Raw genomic sequence first — 21267 nt, 5'->3', positions numbered from 1 at the left:
CATGGCTCTGACCCAAGCACCAGAGCCCCAAGGAGAACCAGGTGTCTTCCTGATACCTTACAAATCAGGAGCTAAGCTGGAGGCAAAGAATGAATCAAGAAGCTCAGTAAATTTGGGTTCATGTCTGGGACCCAGAGGAGGGAAGAACCCCTGAGTTGTTAGTGATTCAGTGCTCTTGCTGACATTTGCATTAACGAGTGAGGGGAGGAAGCATGTGTGTTCATGCATGGGGGTCAGCAGGCAGATTGAGCAACTATTCCAAAGCTTTCCCTTGAATGTGCTATTTCTAGTGTGTCTCATTGCAGGCACACCCTAGGCATCAGAGACTATTTTGATCCAAACCAGAAATTTTTCAGTTACTACAGGCTAAACTAAACCTTGGGCCAATGTTGGTGTGGGCTGGCTGATACTCAGTCAAGCACTGAGGAGTGTCCCAGCAAGAATCCTCCTCTGGGCTGGAGTTTGGGATTTGGGGGTCTCTCTGCTCCGCAGCTGTCATCCTGGCTCTGGTAGACACATTGTTTACAAGCCCTTGTAAAGGGCAGCTTGGGGCTCCCTCCCACATTTGTGCACGTTTCTTCCTGTAGATGGAAAGCCCGTTTCCACAGATGTGATTGTGCTGGGCCGGACAAATCTCCTCATTCCTTCCAGCCAGCCCCATCACTCAGGGGTGTACGTCTGCCGTGCTAACAAACCCCAGACCAGGCAGTTCGTTACAGCTGCAGCTGAGCTCCGGGTCCTTGGTGAGTAGAGAGCAGGATAAATGCTCCAGGTAGCTGTAGATTACCTGGACCAACATCCAAGAGCTCCCCAAGAAGTTGCATTTGTGGCCTGTGCTGGGTAAGAAGGGAGCCAGGTTAGAGCCAGGAGGCCCTGGGTTGGGATAGGTCTTGGTGGGAGAGAGGGTTTGGGGTTTAGTTCCTTGTATTTACTGAACCGTTTTATGCCTTATTCTTGTTCTCCAGGGCTCCCCCATGGAAATCTGTATCACCAATTAACTTTCAGTATCGTGGAAGCCAGCAGGGAGAACAGCCTAGGATCAGGGAACGCAGCACATGATTGATACAGAATTTATTTTTCCTTTTGGACAGAGTCTAAATTAAGCCTCTAGAGTCTGCCTGGCAAATCCTATCTTGTAAGCAAAGCTGCTACTGAATAAAACATAGCACTGAGTGGGGAGGAGAAGGGATTTGCTTTGCTATCTTTTCCTCCTCCTTCCTGCATTAATTTGTCCTCTTTCCTCTCAGCTACACCCAGCATCTCCCAGGCTCCCGAAACCATCTCTCGCACCCGAGCCAGCACGGCCCGATTTGTCTGCAAAGCAGAGGGCGAGCCAGCCCCGACCATTCACTGGCTGAAGAATGGTGAGGCCATCCTCTCCAATGGGCGTGTGAAGGTGCAGAGCAGTGGCAGCCTTGTGATCAATCAGATCGGGTTGGAGGATGCTGGCTACTATCAATGCGTGGCTGAGAACAGCTTGGGCATGGCTTGTGCCACTGCCAAGCTCTCGGTGATCGTGCGGGAGGGTTTGCCCAGCGCTCCCAAGAAGGTGTCAGCTGTGTCTCTCTCCAGCACCACAGTCCTTGTGTCCTGGGAGCGGCCAGAGTACAACAGCGAGCAGATCATTGGCTTCTCGTTACATTACCAGCGGGCTGTGGGTAGGTGTTATCTGCCTGTGCAACACAGCTGTATTGCAGGTACAAGACATGAGGCACTGGTTGATATTTTCCCAGCTAGTGACAAGTGTGAGGCAATTCCAGTTAGTTTAGCCCTTTTCATTGCCGGTAGAGGAATTTTTTTCTTGGAGTCAGCATCAGCCTCTGACAGTGCCTGTGAATTAGCTGACATATACTAACTTGTTGACCAGCAGTAGCATGTCCACACAGCTGAGTTGTCTGGATTCTAGTGGGACCAGGCACTTTTGGAAGTTTGTTTCTGTTCTTTACTTTTTCCTCCAACACATTGATTTTATATGTAAAGGGTGTGATTATTAATGGAGGTATTAAACAGCTACATTGTGTACAGGGGTAATCACTAAATTATTCACACCCAGAATCTGAAGTGAGGCACTTGAGTCTCTTGGGATCTGTCTTCCCAAACAACCAGCAAGCCAATACTCTTGCTGGAGTGTTGCCAGAGCTCCCCTGAAAATTAAACTGGTAACTTCAGCTGCCTTGGCAAGCATTAAGGAGCTTGAGTCAAAATGGAGATGTTAACATTGAGGCATTGAATGTTTCTGCCCAAAGAGTTCATGTAAGAGATGGGTTTTGTGCAGGTGCTGGGGAAATTGGAGAAGACATAGTGATTTTTAAGGTGGATTTACGCTATGGACCTTATGAGTTAAGTGATTTTTCGAGGAGTGTCTTGGCAGTTCACTGACCTGCTGATGAGTGTTTCCTTGGCTCTAGGAACAGATAATGTGGAATATCAGTTTGCTGTCAATAATGATACTACTGAGCTGCAAGTCAAAGACCTAGAACCTAATACCAACTATGTCTTCTACGTGGTCGCGTATTCTCAGCTTGGAGCCAGCCGGACATCCTCTTCCATCATCGTGCAGACCCTGGAGGATGGTGCGTTGAATTAGATGGGTACTGGTGCCTAAAAATGTTCTTGGCCTGTTTCATGGTGAGCATTGAATGTGCTATGGAGAATAGTATCAGCTCCTAGAAACCTAAACCTGCTGCTCCTACAGCTTCTTGCCAGAAGCCCTTTTAAAAAAACCAAAAAACCAACCAAAAACAAAGCACCTTGGTCTGATCATCAGCTTGGGTGATGAAGGGCATGAAAATGACTTCACTGACACTGAGCCCCATGAGAATCCTGCCGGAACTGCAGTCAGCTCCTCTGAGCTTTCACCTAGCTAATACAATATTGCTGCAAGCTTGACTCTGGGCCAGACTTGATTTCAACTCTGAAGATAGACATCTATTGCAATTTGTAGGGGTGGGAGCAGCCTTGAGGTTGGATCCCTTAGGAGCCAGTAGTTTGTGTTGATTTTACCATTTATCACATAGCATTTTGTGAGCAGTAAAGGCAGAGTGCCAGAAGGACAGCTGCCCAAGGGGGGGACATGTGCAGCTTTCAACGGACTGCAGGACAGAGGCAAGAAGTTATGGTTTTGGCAGACCTTGTGCAAGCCCCTGCTATGCTGCAGGGTGCATTATGTGCTTTTAATACTCCTGACGTAGTGAACTGTGTGGTCCCACGTGTATGTGTCTGAAGCCTGAAAAGCCGAGTTGAAAGCATGAAAGCTGCCTGCAGCACAGAGCTGTGATTCTCGAGGGAATGGGGATTCCCAGACTGAAGTCTGGATCTATGAGCCATTTCCTTTAGTGTTTCCTTCATGCTCCACAGTACAGCATAGGCCAATTAGCTGGTCTGCGCTAACCTGCTCAGTTTGCAGTGGACACGGGGTCCCTTACATTTTGCTTCCCTAGAGGGTAGTGTGGTGTGGCCAGCGGGCTCTGATCAGCCTGTTCAAGCTGAGCAGCCCACCATCTCCCTTCCCCAGACACCCTGCTGATGATCTGAGCTGATGAAGAGCTTCAGGGTATTGGTTCCTCCCGTGACAGACAGCATGTCACCAGTGGCTGTGCAGGGCCTCCTGCCAACTGAGAGAGCTGGCAGAGGTGTGTTGAGGTCTTGTCCTGGTCTTTGCTGACTTCCCGTTGTTGCTTCTGCCCAGTTCCTAGCGCTGCCCCTCAGCTGTCCCTGTCAAGCATGACTCCTGGTGATATCCGTGTGACATGGCTGCCTCCTCCTCCAGAGCTGAGTAATGGCAAGATAACGAAGTACAAGATCGACTACTGCACCCTCAAGGAAGGTGAGGGAAGTACCATTTGGGGAGGGGGTGGGGTTGCGTCTTCTGCTCCAGCAGTGTTAATAGCATATCATGTCAAGGGGAGGAGGTGCAACACTGAAAACTGAGGGACCCTTTTTTACCCAAGGGAGAAAGAACAGCCCTGTCTTAGCCTGGCTCTGCTGTTGGTGGTAACAGCAGTGCTGGTGCTGTGCTACTTCACGCTACTTCAAGGTGTCTTTTTCTGTGATTGTGGAGGAGCCTGCGTCCCCAGGGAAATGGCCTGATACTTGTGTGTTTGTGCTGCCCCAGGAATGTCTGCATGAGCAACCCTTTGGTGCCATCTGCACTGCATGTTTTGGGGGAAGAGCTTTATGCTGGTTGGGGAATAGGGGTAAATGCATTCACTTCCTTTAAAATGGAGTCTAATCTAATCAAAGTGATCCTTGTGGAAAAAAAGCAAGTATCCTGGCCAGCCTGTCTTGCTGTATTGCTGGGTTTTATTTGGTTTTATTTATATTGTCAGACACTCTAAAAAGCCTTCAGCAGGATGGTAACGTTTACCTATGCTGGATGCGGCTGTTCCAATTCCACGTGTGCTTGCTTTGCTAATCTTTCTGGGTATTTACTCTTAAAACCATCAAAGCTCTGCAGCTTCTCACTTGCCAGGGTCATGATTCTTACTAAGAGAAGGATGGGGAGTGTGATGAAGTGCTGGACATATTCCCATGTGTTTGATCTGGATTAGTAGTCTGCACTGTGACTCCTGGCTCTTATTTTTTTGCCCTGAGCAAAAATGGATCTGTGGCATTGTAATACCTTGGAAACATTTGCAGTCCAGGGATCACACTCAGCAATACTCTGTTACATAGCAGGGACAGCACTCCCAGCTGAGTTTACGCCAGGTGAAGCTGAAGAGCAAGACCTCTGCATTCACCAAACAGGCAATATGGATCTTCAGCAAGACTTAATTAGTTGTTACAGTGAAAATCCCAGGCCATTCTCAGTTTAAATTTCCTGTTACCTCCCTTACAAACTTGGGTGGGCTGAAAAGGGAGTGATAAAACCTCAGTCTGGCATGGGTGAAGGTGTGAATTTTGTAGAAAGCAGTGCTGCTGGACATTTCTGGTTCAAATTAAGGTGAGGATTTAAATACAGCAATGAGAAGCACTGGAATGTACCATCAGCTGTGCTCATGTTCTGCCATCAGGTCAGCAGCAGCAAGGTTTCTGACAGCTCCCCTCCAGGCAGGCTCAATGGTGCTGAAGGCAGCCTGCAGTTTTGAATGTGATGAAGGGGGTTGTCAGTCAGGATATCAGCTCTGCCTGGTCTATAGTTCTAGTTTTTCCTGGTGGCAGGAGATTTCATTGGGCAAAGCCAAGCCAGCCCAGGGTGTGCAAACCACATGGGGGTAGCCAGGCTTTGTGGCTGCTCAGCTGTATTTCCCTTTGACTGGGAAAACCATGTTTTCAATGGTGTTGCCTTGGTTCCAGCAGATCAGGTTACCTCCATTGAAGTGGGTGGAAATGAGACACAAATCACTCTCTACTCGCTCCATCCCAACAAAGTATACAAAGTTCGCATCGCAGCCAGCACCAGTGTGGGCTATGGGGCCCCTTCTGAGTGGACCCAGCATCGGACTCCTGACAGAGACAACCAGACACATGGTAGGAGGCTGGGTAATGCCTGGGATTCGGGGCAGGGTGTGCAGGACATTGGGGAACTCGAGGCGTAATTAGAGATACTTGCTTTCATTAGGGAATTATAACCGTTGGTTTTGGTTAGACCAAAGTACCCACCTTTATCTCTGTTGAGCAGCCCCTGTATGTCTTGGTGCTTGCCTGGGTAGTGGGTCTTTCCTCCCTCTCTGTGCAGCTGTGAAAATTCTTAAGAAAGAAAGAAAGAAAACCCCCAAACCCCAATGTTAGGACATTTGGGAGTGGATAGACAATTCTGCCAAACAGAGCTAAGCCCAAGCCAGACTCCAGCAGTGGTTAAAGACAGTGGTATCTCAGAATACATTGAGAAACTCCCTTAGTGGCTTTGTGACATTATTTTTTCCTGTCATCAGTAGAGTGTAACTGTACCAGACAGTGGAGACATCCCACTCACAGGACAGCCTTTCCTCACACCCCTCCCTCACTACCGAGGACAGGGAGGATTCAGTAGAGCAGGGATATGGAGACAAGTGGCTGAATGTTCTTCTCTTGTCTTGTTGTTCTTCTAGTTCCATTTGCCCCGACAGAATTAAAAGTCCGAGCGAAGATGGAGTCTCTCCTGATAACGTGGCAGCCCCCAGCCAACCATGCCCAGATATCTGGCTACAAGCTCTACTACCGAGAAGTGGGCCCAGAGGAGTCCAGTGATGAAAGCCCTTTGGATGGTGCTGAAGATGAGAGCTGGGACGTAGGGCCCATAAAACTAAAGAAGAAAGTGAAGCAGTATGAGCTGACTCGACTAGGTTAGCTGGTTATGTCTTCTTAGCAGTTGGTGTGGAAACCCAGGGTCTGTCTCTTGCACTTTGTAGTAGTCCCAGGATGCTTCCAAGAGGCTCAATTATCTGCTTGGCTGCAGATACATATGACCAGGACTGTGTGAGCTTTTTTAAAAGGACCCAAAATCATTTCTGGAGTGGGGCTCTTGGGGCTTGTTCTAAGCAGAGTTTGAAACACAGAAATTTCTGATGCCAGTGTAGCAAGGATTGTATATTTAATCAAGGGCTACTAGTATACTTAGTATATGCTGATAAGTAGATCTGAATCAATTAGTGTTTTTTATTGTGTCACTATTAAGAGTGCCTAGATTAAAATCTCCAGTCAGGACGATGATCTCTCCTTCCTTGTGTATTTTGAAGAAGCTCCATTACTGCGTGCTATTTTAAGTCTCTCTGTATTAAAATGCAGAGATGGGTTAATTCACAGCATGCTAATTTTAGGTCAGTATTCTCCACCTCCCCATAAGGCAAAAGAGGTAGAAGAGTGAGTGTCTGTGGCTGGAGAACAAGTCTGCCCACAGTCAGATCTGCCTGTCTGGCTAACTGCGCTTGCCGTTTCCCATAAGGAGTTATGTTTCTAACACTTGATCGTACTAATTAGTTGATTTGCCCATTGATACAGGGTGAAGAGAGAGAGAGAAGAGAGTCATGGCAGATGCATCCTTGAAACAGGATTCTGCATCTTAGAGTTCTTCCATCCCCCACTTCATGCTTCATCCCTGTTACTGCCCAGTGAGCTGAGACTGCAGGGCGAGTGTTTCTTGTGCTGGTTCATCTTACACGTCTAGCATATATATTATGCATGGTGTAAAGGTCAGGCTGCAGCACCTGGAAAGACAGTTTGTGTCATCACTAAGTAGGTTTCCAGCTATGTTGCAGCCATCCTACCACTGAGAGGGTGTTAACAGTTACGAGTTTATCTGAAGAACTTAGGTCTGTAATTATTGCACTGAGGAAACCACATGTGAACATCATCACGCGCTGCTCTAACCACTGGCAAGTCAGTTAGCGGAGGGACTCGGGAGTGGGTTGAATTGGTTCCAAATGCTCTGGCACGATGATGCTGAGAAGGCTGCTTGTTCTTCTGTAATTACTTCCTTAAATTTGGGCACCCGTCAAGCCCTAATGGTTTCCTTATGATTTGGCAGTTGTGTATCGGCTATCATTGTGTTAGGAAGAGTCTCGGGTTTCTTCCAGCCGTGGATGTTCTCTTTTTCTCCCTCTTGCGCTGCTGAATGACGTGCTCTTGCACGCGTACAGTAAAGGAAGGGGTAGGGAATCTGGCTGTGCTGAGAAAGGCAGGGGGTCTGGACATGAAACAAGGAGGAGGAGTGGTTGGGATTTAGAAGGGTTTAGTTTTATGTTGAGAAGCTACCCTGCGCAGGTACTTACATCTCCATTAGGGATCTTGTAGGCAGAGTGGGTAGCAGTCTCGGGAAAGGTTGGCAGCGATAACGTGATCTATGTTGCTGCATGTTGGCTGATGGGGAATCAGCTGGGGGGATTTCCCAGCTCATGGATGTCTGCCTGGGGAGCACAGCAGTGGAAACCTCTCCTAAGATCCCTCTGTAAAAACAAACAAAATACCCAACACTTTCTTGGGAGTATCTCTTGATGTCAGGGTAACGGGGCTGCATATGGTGAATGGTGCTGTCTGGTGGGAGAGTGAGATTTGCCCAGGCTGGCCCAGGGGAAGTAGGCTGTTGAAGAGGTGTCACAGTTGAAACTACAAATTGGGTCAAGAGCTTGAAGAGGTAAGAATAGAATAGAATAGAATATTCTTTGTTTACATAGAATAGAATATTTCAGTTGGAAGGGTCCTACAGCGATCATCTAGTCCAACTGCCTGACCACTTCAGGGCTGACAAAAAGTTGAAGGAAATTCTTAAGGGCATTGACCAATTTCCTCTTAAACACTGGCAGGCATGGGGCATCAACCACCTCTCTAGGAAGCCTATTCCAGTATTTGAAATGGTGTCAGGAAATCCCAGGATTACACACTGTCTGAGTTGTAGCTCAGACATGGTTGCATACCATGTCAGTGCAAATGAGGTCCATCTTCCCCCTCGGAGGCGATGTACTGCTGCAACACTGTCACTAAATGCCCCTTGGCTCCACATCTCTGCAGTGTCACTGAAGCCAACGCTCTGCCCCTTGACTTGTCTTGGTTTGGGGTATGGCCTGAAAGACAAAACTCCTGTCCCACTGCTTGTTCCTGAATAGCTGAATTTTGATTTCCTGCTTTTCCTTGGTTTGTTTTCTTCCAGGAGCACAGCAGGGCAAGAGGGGAAGCACTTTCTGGGGAGACAGCTCCTTTCGAGGAATGCCTCAGGCAGAGGTGGATAGGTGTGCAGAAAGCAGCTTTGGACAGAGCTTCTTGAGCACAGCTACTCTTTATTCACAGTTATAGCACAACTATTATACTAGCAAAAAGCCCTGCCCACGTTTCCCTCCTTGTAGTTTCCTGTAACGTTAGGCTGTGTTTTAGCCTGCAGTAAGGTTCCTTATGCTGGTTAGGTGCAAAATTCTTCTTTTATCTTCTCTTGCACTGGCTGGTCCTACTACTGAAATGGTGCCAGCTTTGTCCACTGCCTCTTCTCTGTCCTGCAGACTTCCTCATCTTTTGCTTTACCCCCAACATCTGGCTTCTTGATTTTGCCTTTGGTAATGACTCAGCTGTCTTCATTTCAGCTGTCTGAAATAAGAGAAGACTTTTCTCCCATGCTTGTGCTAACCTCTGGAGCAAACCATGTCTCCTTAGAGTGATATTGCTAATGACATGCCTTGTATCTTGTCTGAGAGGTATGTGCTGAAATCCTGAGAGAGGTGGACAGCTCTTCAAAGGCACATAAGAAATAGAGCAATTTCATGAGCCCACAAAATCAAAAGGAAGCTGTCCTGAATCACCACGAGGGCTTTTGCCTGAGAAATTCTCATTGATTTTCATCTATGTTCTAGCAGTTAGTCTCTGTAATGGTGTGCAACTACCAGGGCCATAATTTACAAGAAAAATATACAGTAAGGATCTGATCCTGTCTTCTACATTCCCCTCAAAGAAGATTGCATTCCTCTGGGAGTGACTCCCTGGAGATAAGGGTATTTTCCCACTTACAGGAAAGTATGGCGTATGGCATCTGGCCAATATGAACACCTTGAAAAACTGAATGAAACAACATATTTAGCATATTGGATATATTATGCAGTCATCCAGATTAGTGATTTGAAATGATCTGGACTAGATTATTCTGCTTATATTTAATGTATGATGGAATGCAGTGAAATACATCTGTTCTCATGCTGCCTACTAGCTTCGTGACAGCTTGATAGAGCTTTATGTCTGCATGTTCTAAGAGCTTGAACATCTGGGCCTGTGTATAAAAATTGAAGCCAAGCTTCTGACTGAGAAATCCAAAATACTGCTATTTTCAGAATGCAAATTACTTGATCCTGTAGTAGAGCTCCCCTGGCTTCATGTGTAAGTGGCTGCTGTATTGATCTGACCCAGGGATGGAGATGGAGGACTTGTCCTTTCCTTCATTTCATTCTCCAACAGGAGCTGCCCACAGCTGCATCACGTCTGTGAGCTCTTCCTCATCATTTTGGATCACATCATCTGTGATGAGCTTGTGTCCCAGTGAAGCCCAGCCAAATGCTCAGGCAGGAGGCAGAGTGTGTGTGCTGGCAAGAGACGGGCTGTAGGGTTCTTTGTTCCACCAAACCTGTGGTCCCAGCCATTTGGAAGTTGAGTGCCCTTTGGTCTCATTGCCCTTGTGTGGGTTTGAAACATTTTCCTGTGGCTAGAGAGTGTGGAAATGCAGGTCAGGCTGCCTTGGAGGCAGACAAAACTCTGTTTGCTTTTGGGATTCTTTCGGGGAGAGAAATGTGGCTGAACTGTTTTTATATTCTGAGCGCAAACACGTGTTGTGGAGCAGAGAAAGCCTTTGGTAATTGGTACCATTAGCCTCTGGGAGTGTAATCAGCGCAGTAATAATAAAATTGGCATCAATAAGAAAGGTTTTATTTTGCTTACGTTGTCTGGCAAAGAGACCAGTGATCTATCAGGGCAGGGAATGAACAGGCACATCCCAAATTAACAAACTTCATCAATGTGCTGCAGCCAAGGCAACCAAAGACAGTCTGGACTGCTCTTGCTGAGCTTCTGAATAGGCTGGCTGCTGAAGGGAGAAGCTGGCGAGTGTCTTATTTGAGAACTTCGTATCTCCCAAGTTGTTTCCTTGATTAAACATCTCCATTAAAAAAAACCCTCAGATGTTACTTAACACAGCAGAGGAGTATTTCAGCTGATGAAAGGCTGGAGGAAAGAGGGAAGTGAATATTGGACCAGGGCAGCACTGCCTGGAGACAGAGGTCCCTGCCCTGCAGCTCTGTTTGGGTCCAAGTTTGAGGTTCCCCATAGAGTACATGGCTGTCTGATGGGAAGAGTGTGTAATGAGGACCCTCAGGTTTCTGGTGTGGGTTTTGTGTATGCTATTGCTTTTCTAATTGCAAATCAAGAAACTCTGCTGTGAAGGCAAGAGTCACCACACAACAAAAGCAGCCAGTGACTTCACAGAGTATGTGAGGACTTACCAGAAGGAAGATCCTCATAGCAGCGAATAAATCAGAAAGGACCTTAGAAATGGGAGGTGCATTTTGGAGAGAGGAGGATATCCTCACTCCTCAGGAATAAACATTGCAGTGCATCCACTTGCATGGGAGAGAGAAAGCAGTCACCGTGCATAGGTTTCTTTAGTAGTTTGCAAGGGAGAAAGATCAGGAGATTCTGAGATGATGTGCTACAGGCCATGACACTGGGTAACCCTTGGTGGCTGGGCCAAGTCCATTTGCTGCTGATAATTTCCGCAAAAAGCGAGGGGAGACCTAGAGAGTAGCTGTAATGATATGTGCACCACTAGTGAGACAGTATTTGAATGTGGAAAGCCTGTAAGTGGAAGGGGGGCTTCCTCCTGTATTTTTAGCAAATACAACTCTGTTCAAGCTACTTACTTGGATGGTGAGAAGAGCTGGTCAGACCAAAGAAAACATGTCTAACTGGGGAGGGTTGGTAACAAAAATAACCCCAGACAAATCCTGATTGATTTTTCCAGCTCCTGGGAAACTCTATGAGGTGAAGCTGGTGGCATTCAATAAGCACGAAGATGGTTATGCAGCGGTTTGGAAGGGCAAAACAGAAAAGGCACCTGCAACAGCAGTAGGTGAGGAATGCCCTTCATTTGTTGTCTGTCTCTTCTGCTTGGCATGTGGCTTCAAAGGAAGGGTAGAAGTAAAGTTACAGAAGATGAACTTGAAGAAGGACAATACGAAAACGGGGAAGGTCCCAATATGAGGAAACTCCCTTTGAGAGTCATTGCAAATTGCATTGGAGGAGTTATCTTGGGAAGGAGAGAAAGAAGCAAAATATCCCCCTTCTCATTAGAGTGCTTGTTCTGCTGGGTGTGGATGGACTTCACTGTGTTCTCTCTGGCCTTGTTAGTGGCTCAGGGATGGTCTTGGAAATGCCAAATAACCTGGGTTTCATCTGTGATGTTATAAAAATTCAAGAATGTGAATTAGCAGCATGCCAGACTTGTTGCAGTGTTACAAAGAAAGTAAAAGCTCTGAAGACTTAGACTCCAGTCTCAGCTCTGCCAGTCTGTTGTGGGATGGTGAACAGTTTCGGCTCCTCCTTACCCTGATGCGGGCCTGTCAGGCTTTGAAGCTGGCCTCCAGTGCTCCATGGTAGTACACCACCACCTTGGTGCATGGATCCTCCTTGTGATCTTTCCCACATGTGAGGAAAAGCGTGGACCGCTGCATGCACAGAAGAGCTGAGCTGGGCATCTAGGCTTACACTGGGGGCTAGTATATCAGTGCAGGCTTCACAGCCTAGACCTGTTTTATTCCATGTTTTCTGTGTCTGTTCCTTGCCGTACTGTTGTTTATGACTTCACATCTCTTTTCTCTTTTTGTCTTGCACCATAGATCCCCCTGTGCAAAAGGGTCCTCCGCTGCCTCCAGTCCAAGTCTATGCAGAGTCCAACAGCTCAACTTCCATATGGCTCAGGTGGAAGAAACCTGACTTTACAACAGTCAAAATCGTCAACTACACTGTGCGCTTCAGCCCCTGGGGCCTGAAAAACGCCTCTCTTGTTACATACTACACAAGGTAAAGAGGGATGCTATGCATTCATCTGCTCATGTCAGGAATAAACACGGGGTGGGAGGAACCTGCATGGAAGGTCCAGTACTGAGCAAAATCCTGGGTGTTTCACATGCTGGGAAGCGTCTGCCTTGGTCACAGATATATTTAGAACTGCTGAAATGTGGCACTGGAACTTTTCTGACTTGAATACCAAGGGATCATTTACTGGCTGGTCTCTGCATCTTTTCTGCTCTGGTTGGACCTTACATGTTTGTTTCCGTGTTAATAACATAGCCAGCTGCAGTTATGGCCCGTCTCAAAGCATTCGTGATTTGTGAGATGGGCCTCACAACTTTGATTTAAAAATTGCTAGAGTTTTTACAGTTATAATAATTTGGGGAAGTATTTTAAATGTGGATTCCTGTGCAGGTTTTCAGCCTATAACCAGGCTATGTTTTCAAGCTTTTCTCTGCAAGTAATGATCCTGGAGGCTGGGAACCTACTTTGCTCTGTATCTGGGAGCTGAATGCTCTTGCATTCACATGACTGCAGGAGATGAAGCTTTAGGTGAAAGATCAAATAGTCTAAGAGTTAGGATAATCTCTTACAGTGTTCCTGGTAAGGTATCAGGGTGACAGTGGGAGAACCATCTAGGGTTCATGGCCTTATGAATGTGTCCTCTTTTGGCAGCTCGGATGAAGACATTCTCATTAGTGGGTTGAAGCCCTACACCAGGTATGAGTTTGCCGTGCAGTCCAATGGTGTTGGCATTGATGGGCCCTTCGGCAGCGTGGTGGAGCGATTCACCCTTCCTGACCGTGAGTATTTATGGGAATTGAATCCTGATTTTTCCTGGCTCTCCCTGAATCTCTTATCAAATCCCTCCTAATGTGCCCCTGAGAGATGTGATCTCAGATCAGCTCTAAGCTATGATGCGCCTGAGTACATGCTGAGAGCCGCTAAGCATCCTGGTGGCATTCCCAAACCCATTAAAGAAGTGCTGCTTTGTAAACAGAGAGGAGCATGTAAAGAGAATTGGGGCAATGTTTGCTGTTACTGTAGGATTGCCTCTGGGTTCAGAGAAATTCTGCTCATTAGAGAGAGCTGATAATGCATCGCTTAAGTGCTGGGTCCTCCCCAGTACTGAATGTCACTGTCAGAACAAGAGTGCCTTGACCAGCCTGGTTTTCCAATAAGACCTCCACCTCTTAGCTTCAGGCCTGGTGAAGGCTGGGAGGCAGAGATGATCCTGACAGCTGCAGTGGGTTAGCTCCTTACTCTGTGACAGCTTCTCCAGTATTCAGCTTCACAGAGCAGCATCGATGGCCTTTGGAGGTGTTGTGTGTCCTGCCCCTAGCTGGGACTAGTTGCAACGCAAGCAGGGCTTTGGGGAAGATGCAGAAGAAAGCAACAAGGAGCAAGTGTGTGCTGGGAATATCTTCTCAAAGATGAGCAATGTTGCACAGTCTCAAACTATGCTACGTGGCTTCTTCAGGACTGTTACGTTTCCCTTGGCTGGTTGGCCATGATGCACGAGTATTGCCCTGTATTGGGGTCAGCAGCCTCCTCTCTGCACTCTCCACAGCTTGTTTGGATGAGGTGTCTGGCCACCCAGGTCGCCCATCATTTCATGCTTGCAAACATGGCTATGGCACCACTGAGAAGGATTCAGAGAAAGCACAGAGCAGTTGTCATGCTCTGCAGGTTGAATGCTCTCCTCCTCTTTTCTGCTGTTCACACTGGGTCTTTACTTGTCTCTACTAGGTCCCTCGACTCCTCCATCTGACCTGCGGCTGCACCCGCTCAACCCCTATGCTGTCCAGGTGCACTGGTGCCCCCCTGTCGAGCCCAATGGCATCATTGTGGAGTACCTCATCCTGTATAACGCCAACAACACGCAGCCAGATGACATGTGGACCTTGCTGACGCGAGAAGGTGAGCCTCCTTGAGGTACTGTAATACCCCACCAGGTCCTCCTCCTCCTCCTGCCTTCTTCCCTGCCTACAAAGCCAGTTGGTCAGTCCTCCTGCCCTGATTTTTGCCTCACTTTGAGCACATACAAATAAACATTCAAGAGCTCATGCTGCCAGCTTTCTTGGAGCATATGCTGGGCCTTGTCCTGGTCATATAGGAGACTTCAGGGACATGACTGCTGAGATGTGAAATCGTACATGTCTAGGGCTGAAATAGGCATTATCATCCAGCAAACATCCTGCAGATACAGGCTGGCAGTCAGTAATTCCTAGGAGAACATATGCCAGCAACACCACATGCAGTCTGTATAATCAGCTCTTTAAGCAGCAAGTTCATTAATACCAAAGAGGTGTATGAATTACCTCTTAGAGTTCATGACACAAAATCCCTCACTTCTGAGGGTCCCAAAGAATTCCACTGCTGCTTTGCTGCAGTGTCTGAATATTCTTGAAACTGCATATTTTAAACCTCTTTTTTACTTGCTTTTGATCAGGAAATATCTTCAGCACTGAAGTGCATGGCCTGGAAAGTGATACCAGATACTTCTTCAAGATGGGAGCAAAGACAGTTGTGGGATCTGGTCCCTATTCAAACGTTAAGGATGTGCACACCCTCCGGGAGAAGTTGTCTGGTACGAATTTCCCCTTTGTCCCAGTACAAGAAGTGAGTTGCATTGCTGAAGACTGCGATTTGTCAGCAGTGGCATTTCTGTTTGCCAAGCAATTGCCTGATGTCACTGTGCAGGATGCAAGATGCGACTGTGTGTAGGCCAGTGCAGAGGATCACAGTGGAGTCCTCAGATGTGCAGCTCCACAGGCCTCAGGCAGCTCCAGAACCCATCCCACAGCTGAACTTCATTTCTCTTCCCCATCCCAGCTCCTATGGAAGGGCACATGCAACCTGCGTCTTGCTGCCTTTCTGTTAGGCCTGCGTAGCGTGAAATTAATGAATGTGCATAGGTGCCAGTTTGTTTTAAGCTGCTCTAAATTTTCACTGCCAAGTAATCTTCTTTCTTTATGTGTATAGAGGCATCACCTATAGGTTTTAGTGAAGCTGGTGCTTCTCTGAACATCAGACACTTTGTATCTTCTTCCTGCTAGCAGCTGAAATGATGAATCTGTCCTTCCTCTACTAGATGTTCTGGATATTCACTCCGTCACGGGAATCATTGTGGGAGTCTGTCTGGGGCTGCTCTGCATACTCTTCTGCATGTGTGCCAGTTTCCGCAACAGCAAGCAGAGGTAGGTGTCACTTCACCTTTGCAGGAGGTAAAGGAGGCTGATGTGGAAGGAAACAAAAAACACTCTTGAGCTGCTTTGTCGTGTTCAGCTCCGCTCTTTGGGATGTGATGTATGACATCAGTTGATACAAAGATTGAGTCTTGGGAGTGCTAGGTGGCTAAGGAACATATTTAGTATGGTCTTTTCACTGATTTATTTTCTCAATAGTTTCTCTTTAATTTGCATTGTTAGACTAATAGGGTTTGTTTGGTTTTTTCAGAGAAAGAAAAAAAAAAAGAAAAGGGAAAAACCACTATTTGCCAGATTATTACCTGTGTCCATTAGTGTGGGCAGTATTCTGCTTCTGAGGTTGGACAGCTCTGAGGATGTTTGGAAAGGGTTTGTTAACTTCAAGTTGTGAAAATGATGCAAGATTTTCCAGTGAATGACAGGCTGGTTTAAGGAGGATTGGACTCAGCCCAAAGCCCCCTGCTATCCCAGAGGTCTGAATCCAGCCACAAGCATTTGGAAAGACTATGATCAGAAACCAGCTTAGTTGTTTAGAAGAGCTTTGAGCTGGCAGCAGATCTTGGGACTAGCAACAAGCAGCTTCTGAATTCTTGTCCTAATGTGGCCACCAAACTTTTCTGTCCTGTTGCAGCTTTTATCTGTAAAGCAGAGATGACAGGAGTGACACAACTCCCCATGGGCAGGGGTTAGAGAGCACTTGCTCTAGTGCTGGGACCTGTGTTGTCTGCTGCCCTTGTGATCCACTGGTGAGGGGAGGGAGGGCTTTGCATCCAGCACCGTGCATTGTATGAGCTTTAGGATTAGTGAAGGTGGTGAAGAGATGCAGCTGGGGAGAGCCTATGGCAGTGAAAGCTGTTACAATAGGATGTGGATAGAGGATCGTCTTCCTCAGGAGCGTCAGGGCAGGGGCTTGGGCCTGGTCACTTCCACAAGGACAGGCTGAGTGGCCTGGAGGGGATCACTTTATCTGGCAGTCTGTGGCTGTTTGGGACAGAGGAAAGTGAGGCTCATGACAGATGTCAACTCTTGCTTGTTTTCCCTCAGGGACGCCCTGCCAGACCTGGATTCCCAGGGAGCCAGCAACCACACTTACTACCACCGGAGCAGGCAAGGGGTGGCAGCTCCCAGCGCCACCTTGGACTCACATGAGCTAGAGTCCCTCATGTCCCCAGTCCCGGAGGATGCACCCATGCACCTGGGGGACATCACAGAACTGACAGAAGTGCACAGCCTCATCCACACGAGCCTCCCTGAGGACATTGTCCATGGGAAGAGGAAGGTAAGGACCCAGGCATGTGGTGACTGGGCTCCCACCCTAGGCAAGAGCCTTTGTTTGGTGTGTCACTGCTGGGAAGCCAGGGTCTGATGCTGTCCTGGCTCTGCAAAGTGTCGATGGTCTTGGCTGAAGGCTGGTGCTGGGCAGCCATGCATTTCCCTCTCTGTAAAACTGGCTGGCTCAGTCTTGGCTGTCAGATCAAAGTTTGGGATCCCTGTGCCATCTACCTCCCCTTTTCATCTCTTGGGACAGTGGCCCCTCATGCCCAGAGCAGCAGTACCAAACTTAGTGCTGCAGAAAGCTGCACTATTGCTGTTGCTGTGGCATATAGATGGCGTGAGAAAGCGTGATGTCTAGAGTAGATGCTCTGCCTTCCAGGATACTCTTTTTGCTTAGAGTAAAAGGAGCTTTGTCCATAAGTAGCATGTTCGCTGGAATACCCTTGAAGATATACAAGAGGTGAAATTGTTTTATTTGTGAACCTTGTTTTTTGAAGTAGTCTTTTCCTGCCTTGCTTGGTTTGCCTGACATTGCATTGTCTTTCATTCCTCCCTGCCCATTTCTTCTCTCAAGCTTGCCTGAAACATTTCATTCCATTAGGGAACCTTTAATTGGCCTAATTTAGTTAATCTGTTTATGTCTCTCTTTGTAGCCCAGGGAGAGCATGTAAAGTAATTAGGAGGTTCAGTAAAACAAATGCATTGTGAGCGCATGGGATTTCACGTTTGCATCAATGATGCGCTCGTGTGTCACCGGGGGAAGGTGAGTTCAGGATACCTGGCTAACCACGAGACCCATCCTTGCTGCTAGTGGCAGTGCAGGTATGGTCTTTTGGAAATGCAATGTCTTCTGCGGGCTTTAATAGTCCTGTGAGCTGAAGCCGTGCTCTTGGCCATCCCCAAGTGCTGTGGCAGATCAGCACTCAGCTGAAGGAGAGGCAGTTTGCAGCCAAGCCACATCTGTGGATTTCGGTGGAATGTAGCTGCCTGTCTGGACCCAAGCCAAAGAGTGTGAGGAATTTCCTACAGCTTTTTCTGTTAAATAAGGAACAAATGTTTTCAGTGATGGTGACTTACCCTAAGAACAGGTTGGGGTGGGGGGAAGTTCCCTCCCTTGGGAGGCCTTTCTGGGGGCAGCATATCCAGATTCTCTTCCAAAGCAACAATCCCGTCTGCAAAGGTTTACACAAAGATTTTAACGTGTGCAGAGCAGGGGCTGGAGAGGGCAGTGCCAAGGCCTGGCTGCTCGGGGCTTAGCCTGAGAGCTTGCGGCCCCCAGTGTCTGTCGCAGAGGCTGGCAGTGTTTGGCAGTGGAGTTATGTTCAGAGAACAGAGCTTTGGGGAGTGGGGCAATTCTGGCTGTAGTGTCTCTGCCTCCATAATTGGATGGGGAAAGGCCACTGGGAGTTGAATTCATTGAGGATTTTTGTCAGCAGAATAAAGAGCTTGGTTTTCTGACGGATGTGGATAGTGAAGCAAGGATCACTGAGGAGCAGCCGCAGGCAGCCACCCAGAGAACAATGTTGTCACCTGTGCTGGCTGGTGAGGATGACCTGGCAGGTGAAGGAGAGCCCCTCGAGTGACGGCCAGGAGCAACAGGCTGTTGTTGCTGGGAGTGGGCACTGGAGGGAGATGTGCTTCCACGCAGGAGGCCCTGCTCCCTCCACTGCCCAGTTCCTGCGGGAAGTGCCACCTGAGCCAGCACTGAGCACCACTGCATCCTCCTCGTACTCTGTGAAAGTGAGAAGTGAAAAGACTCAGGCCAAAAACATCTTTATGCTGCAGTTGCCCAGAGGCCATGTGTCCAGATAGCGATGTCATTTTACCTGACAGGGCGGTGAAGGAGCTGGGCAGGTCTCAGAAGCATGGCCGGACCAGTGCACACATGCCTGGTCCCCACAACAGATGTAAATCAGAGTGAGGTGCAGCTAGGGGTGTGTGCATCTCCCTGCTTGTAGACAAAATGCTACTAGCCAAGGCCCAAGAAGAGGTTGTAGGTTCCCTGGGTTGTCTTGTACGCTGCAAATAGCTTCTTCCAGTGGCCATTTCAGCTAGGCTGCCAAAACTCCCCCAGGTCCTGTTTGAGTGTGGCCAGGAGCTTTGTACCCTAGAATGACTAGCTGCCTTTGTTGCCTTCTCTTTTATTCTCTCATGCTGTGTGTGGTTGGGGCTATGAAAACCCACAGCAAAGAATGTGGTAGAGCCACAGGAAAGAGAAAATCCTTGTAGAAGGAAATTCCTGGTCCAGCCTGACAAGGGGAAGCTCCCAGGGTGCTCTAGCTCACGTACTATCACTTGCAGCCCTAGTCAATAAAGAAAAGGAGTGCATAAATATCTCAAGGATCCCTTTTATTTAACAGTGTATCATGTCACCACAAAGCTCAGGATGTTGGTTGGGACAGACTTAGTCCAATGCTGCTGCCACTCTTGGGCAGGTTTGTATAGCTGTGATGCCAATGAATTGGCAGCTCCAGACCCATGTGACCTCCAGTTGCCTGCTTGCCTCTCCATCCTCAGGTTACGCTCCTGAAACCTCTTTTTTGTTGGTTGGGTGGCACTTACAATTAGCAGTGGCAGTGATAGATGCTGCCATGCTTGCAGGCTTTTCACATGCTGGCTTGTTACTTAGCATTTCGTGGATTATTCTCTATTGTTTTTATTCTTGTGGCAGTCTGAGGTTCCAGTGGAGATCGGAGGCTCAGTGTTGTTAGGAGATGTACAAACACAAAGAAGGGACTGTCCCCGTGCCACAAGCAGTCAGAAGTGAGTGAATGTCACTTTGCGGGTGTGGGGACTGGAGAGCAGTGAGACCAAGGGCAGGAAGACTTTAACAATGCTGAGATTTGAACCGACTTCTGCAAAGAATCGTGGGCAAGGGTTTCGAGAAGTCCCCTTGGTCGTTCTCAAGTCAAGATCACCAGTTCCTCCAAACGTAGGGCCATGATTGCTCTTGAGCCATTACAAGTAATGCTGGGGGTGCAGGATGGTGCAAGTGGAAGGTGGGACAGTCTTTGTGCTGCTGGACAGCCCACAGGAGCCACCTGGCCACCCTGCCCCTGCTAGCAGGGTGAGAAGGTGCTGCTGCAGCCGAGCTCTCAGCACAGGGCCCCTCCGGATGGCTGACAGCTCCATTAGGCAGGAGTATGCTTGGCCATTTAGTGGGCCTTTTTCTTTCCTTTCTGTGTTTTTCCCAGTGGTCACACACAAGGATTTGTAAATACACTGACAAGTGATTTTCCTCTCTTACTCTCTTCACCTTTCAAGTGACCCCCAGACTGATGCCCTCAGTAGCCCGTGTTATAAATGACACCGTAATGCGCAGGCTGTGGCGATGCAGCTCTGTTACCCTGACAGATGGACTGAGGATGATAAAATGGCTCTGCTTCAGACATCTCTGTCACTGTTGCTTTTGGGCCAAGCAATTTAGGGGCTGGGGGAGGATGTTAAAAGGCATCTGCTTTCCATGGAAGACTTCAGCTTTTCATTGAATGAAGCCAAACCCAAGCATTTTGGCTTGGAAATGTTTGCCGTTGTGCTTCTTGCGAGCTGGAACCTCCCTCGTTTGCTGCCCCGCTTCTTCCCTGTGGGCCTCCTCCCCATGGGGACTGCGTTTCCTATGAAGCATCCCCATGACTTGGAGATCAAAAGCTGTAATGCATCAGGGAACTTGGATCTACCCGGGGGGTTTGTCATTTTCACATTGGAACTTTTCTGTGTGGAAAAAAAGTCCCAGTGTTTTCTGAAAAGTCTTAGATGAGAGCTCTGCTTCTGTTGAGAGCTAGCAGAGATTCTCCTTTATCTGGTGGGGGAGAGGTCTGTATTATGTTGCATCTTGTTTAGAGGTGCAGCTGCAGGCAGGGATGCCTGTATGTTTGCATGACATGGAGCTTTTCCACTCCCACCGACCTCTGTGGTGCCGTTCAGCAATGAATCCTTTCTTTCCACTATGACACCCTTAAAAGCTGAGCACATCTGAAATGTCCTCAGCTTTGTTCTGCACAGGATTTCAAGTTAGTTTAAATAACCATCCTCATAAAACAGGGAAGGTTTCGAGATCAGCATTTCCTACATGTTCGTTCTCAGCTCATGTATTTGCTTCAAATCATTAATTGTCTCTGAAAACGTAACATGATCTAGGCGCATTTTTACCAGTCAGAGTTTCTATAAAAAGGCTAAAATGAAAAGGCTTGTTTGCTTTGATAAGGATTTAGCTGTAATGGAAACACCTTTTATTGGAAGATGTTTTTATTAGTTTTCATTCTTGTGTTTGCAACAAATTGACAAAGGGATTTTTCCCTCTTTAAATTAGTATTAGACTGACACTCCTTGC

General features: G+C 47.7%; 1 protein-coding gene across 1 annotated transcript in view; it reads left to right on the top strand.

The window, feature by feature from the left end:
• The window catches only part of IGDCC4 (immunoglobulin superfamily DCC subclass member 4), a 100442-nt gene that overhangs the window by 69248 nt on the left and 9927 nt on the right, over positions 1 to 21267 (top strand). Inside the window, exons 6-18 of the mRNA XM_075044605.1 lie at positions 588 to 743; positions 1248 to 1658; positions 2409 to 2573; positions 3689 to 3826; positions 5296 to 5469; positions 6030 to 6263; positions 11405 to 11512; positions 12279 to 12462; positions 13129 to 13256; positions 14203 to 14373; positions 14906 to 15043; positions 15548 to 15653; positions 16707 to 16941. Of these exons, the coding sequence (XP_074900706.1) occupies positions 588 to 743; positions 1248 to 1658; positions 2409 to 2573; positions 3689 to 3826; positions 5296 to 5469; positions 6030 to 6263; positions 11405 to 11512; positions 12279 to 12462; positions 13129 to 13256; positions 14203 to 14373; positions 14906 to 15043; positions 15548 to 15653; positions 16707 to 16941 (2348 nt within the window). The remainder of the gene's footprint in view (positions 1 to 587; positions 744 to 1247; positions 1659 to 2408; positions 2574 to 3688; positions 3827 to 5295; positions 5470 to 6029; positions 6264 to 11404; positions 11513 to 12278; positions 12463 to 13128; positions 13257 to 14202; positions 14374 to 14905; positions 15044 to 15547; positions 15654 to 16706; positions 16942 to 21267) is intronic.

Source organism: Buteo buteo, chromosome 13 (genome assembly GCF_964188355.1).
Source record: "Buteo buteo chromosome 13, bButBut1.hap1.1, whole genome shotgun sequence".
Classification (NCBI taxonomy): Eukaryota; Metazoa; Chordata; class Aves; order Accipitriformes; family Accipitridae; genus Buteo; species Buteo buteo.
The sequence above is the reverse complement of the archived record's forward strand: the minus strand, read 5'-3'. Positions and strand labels throughout refer to the sequence as shown.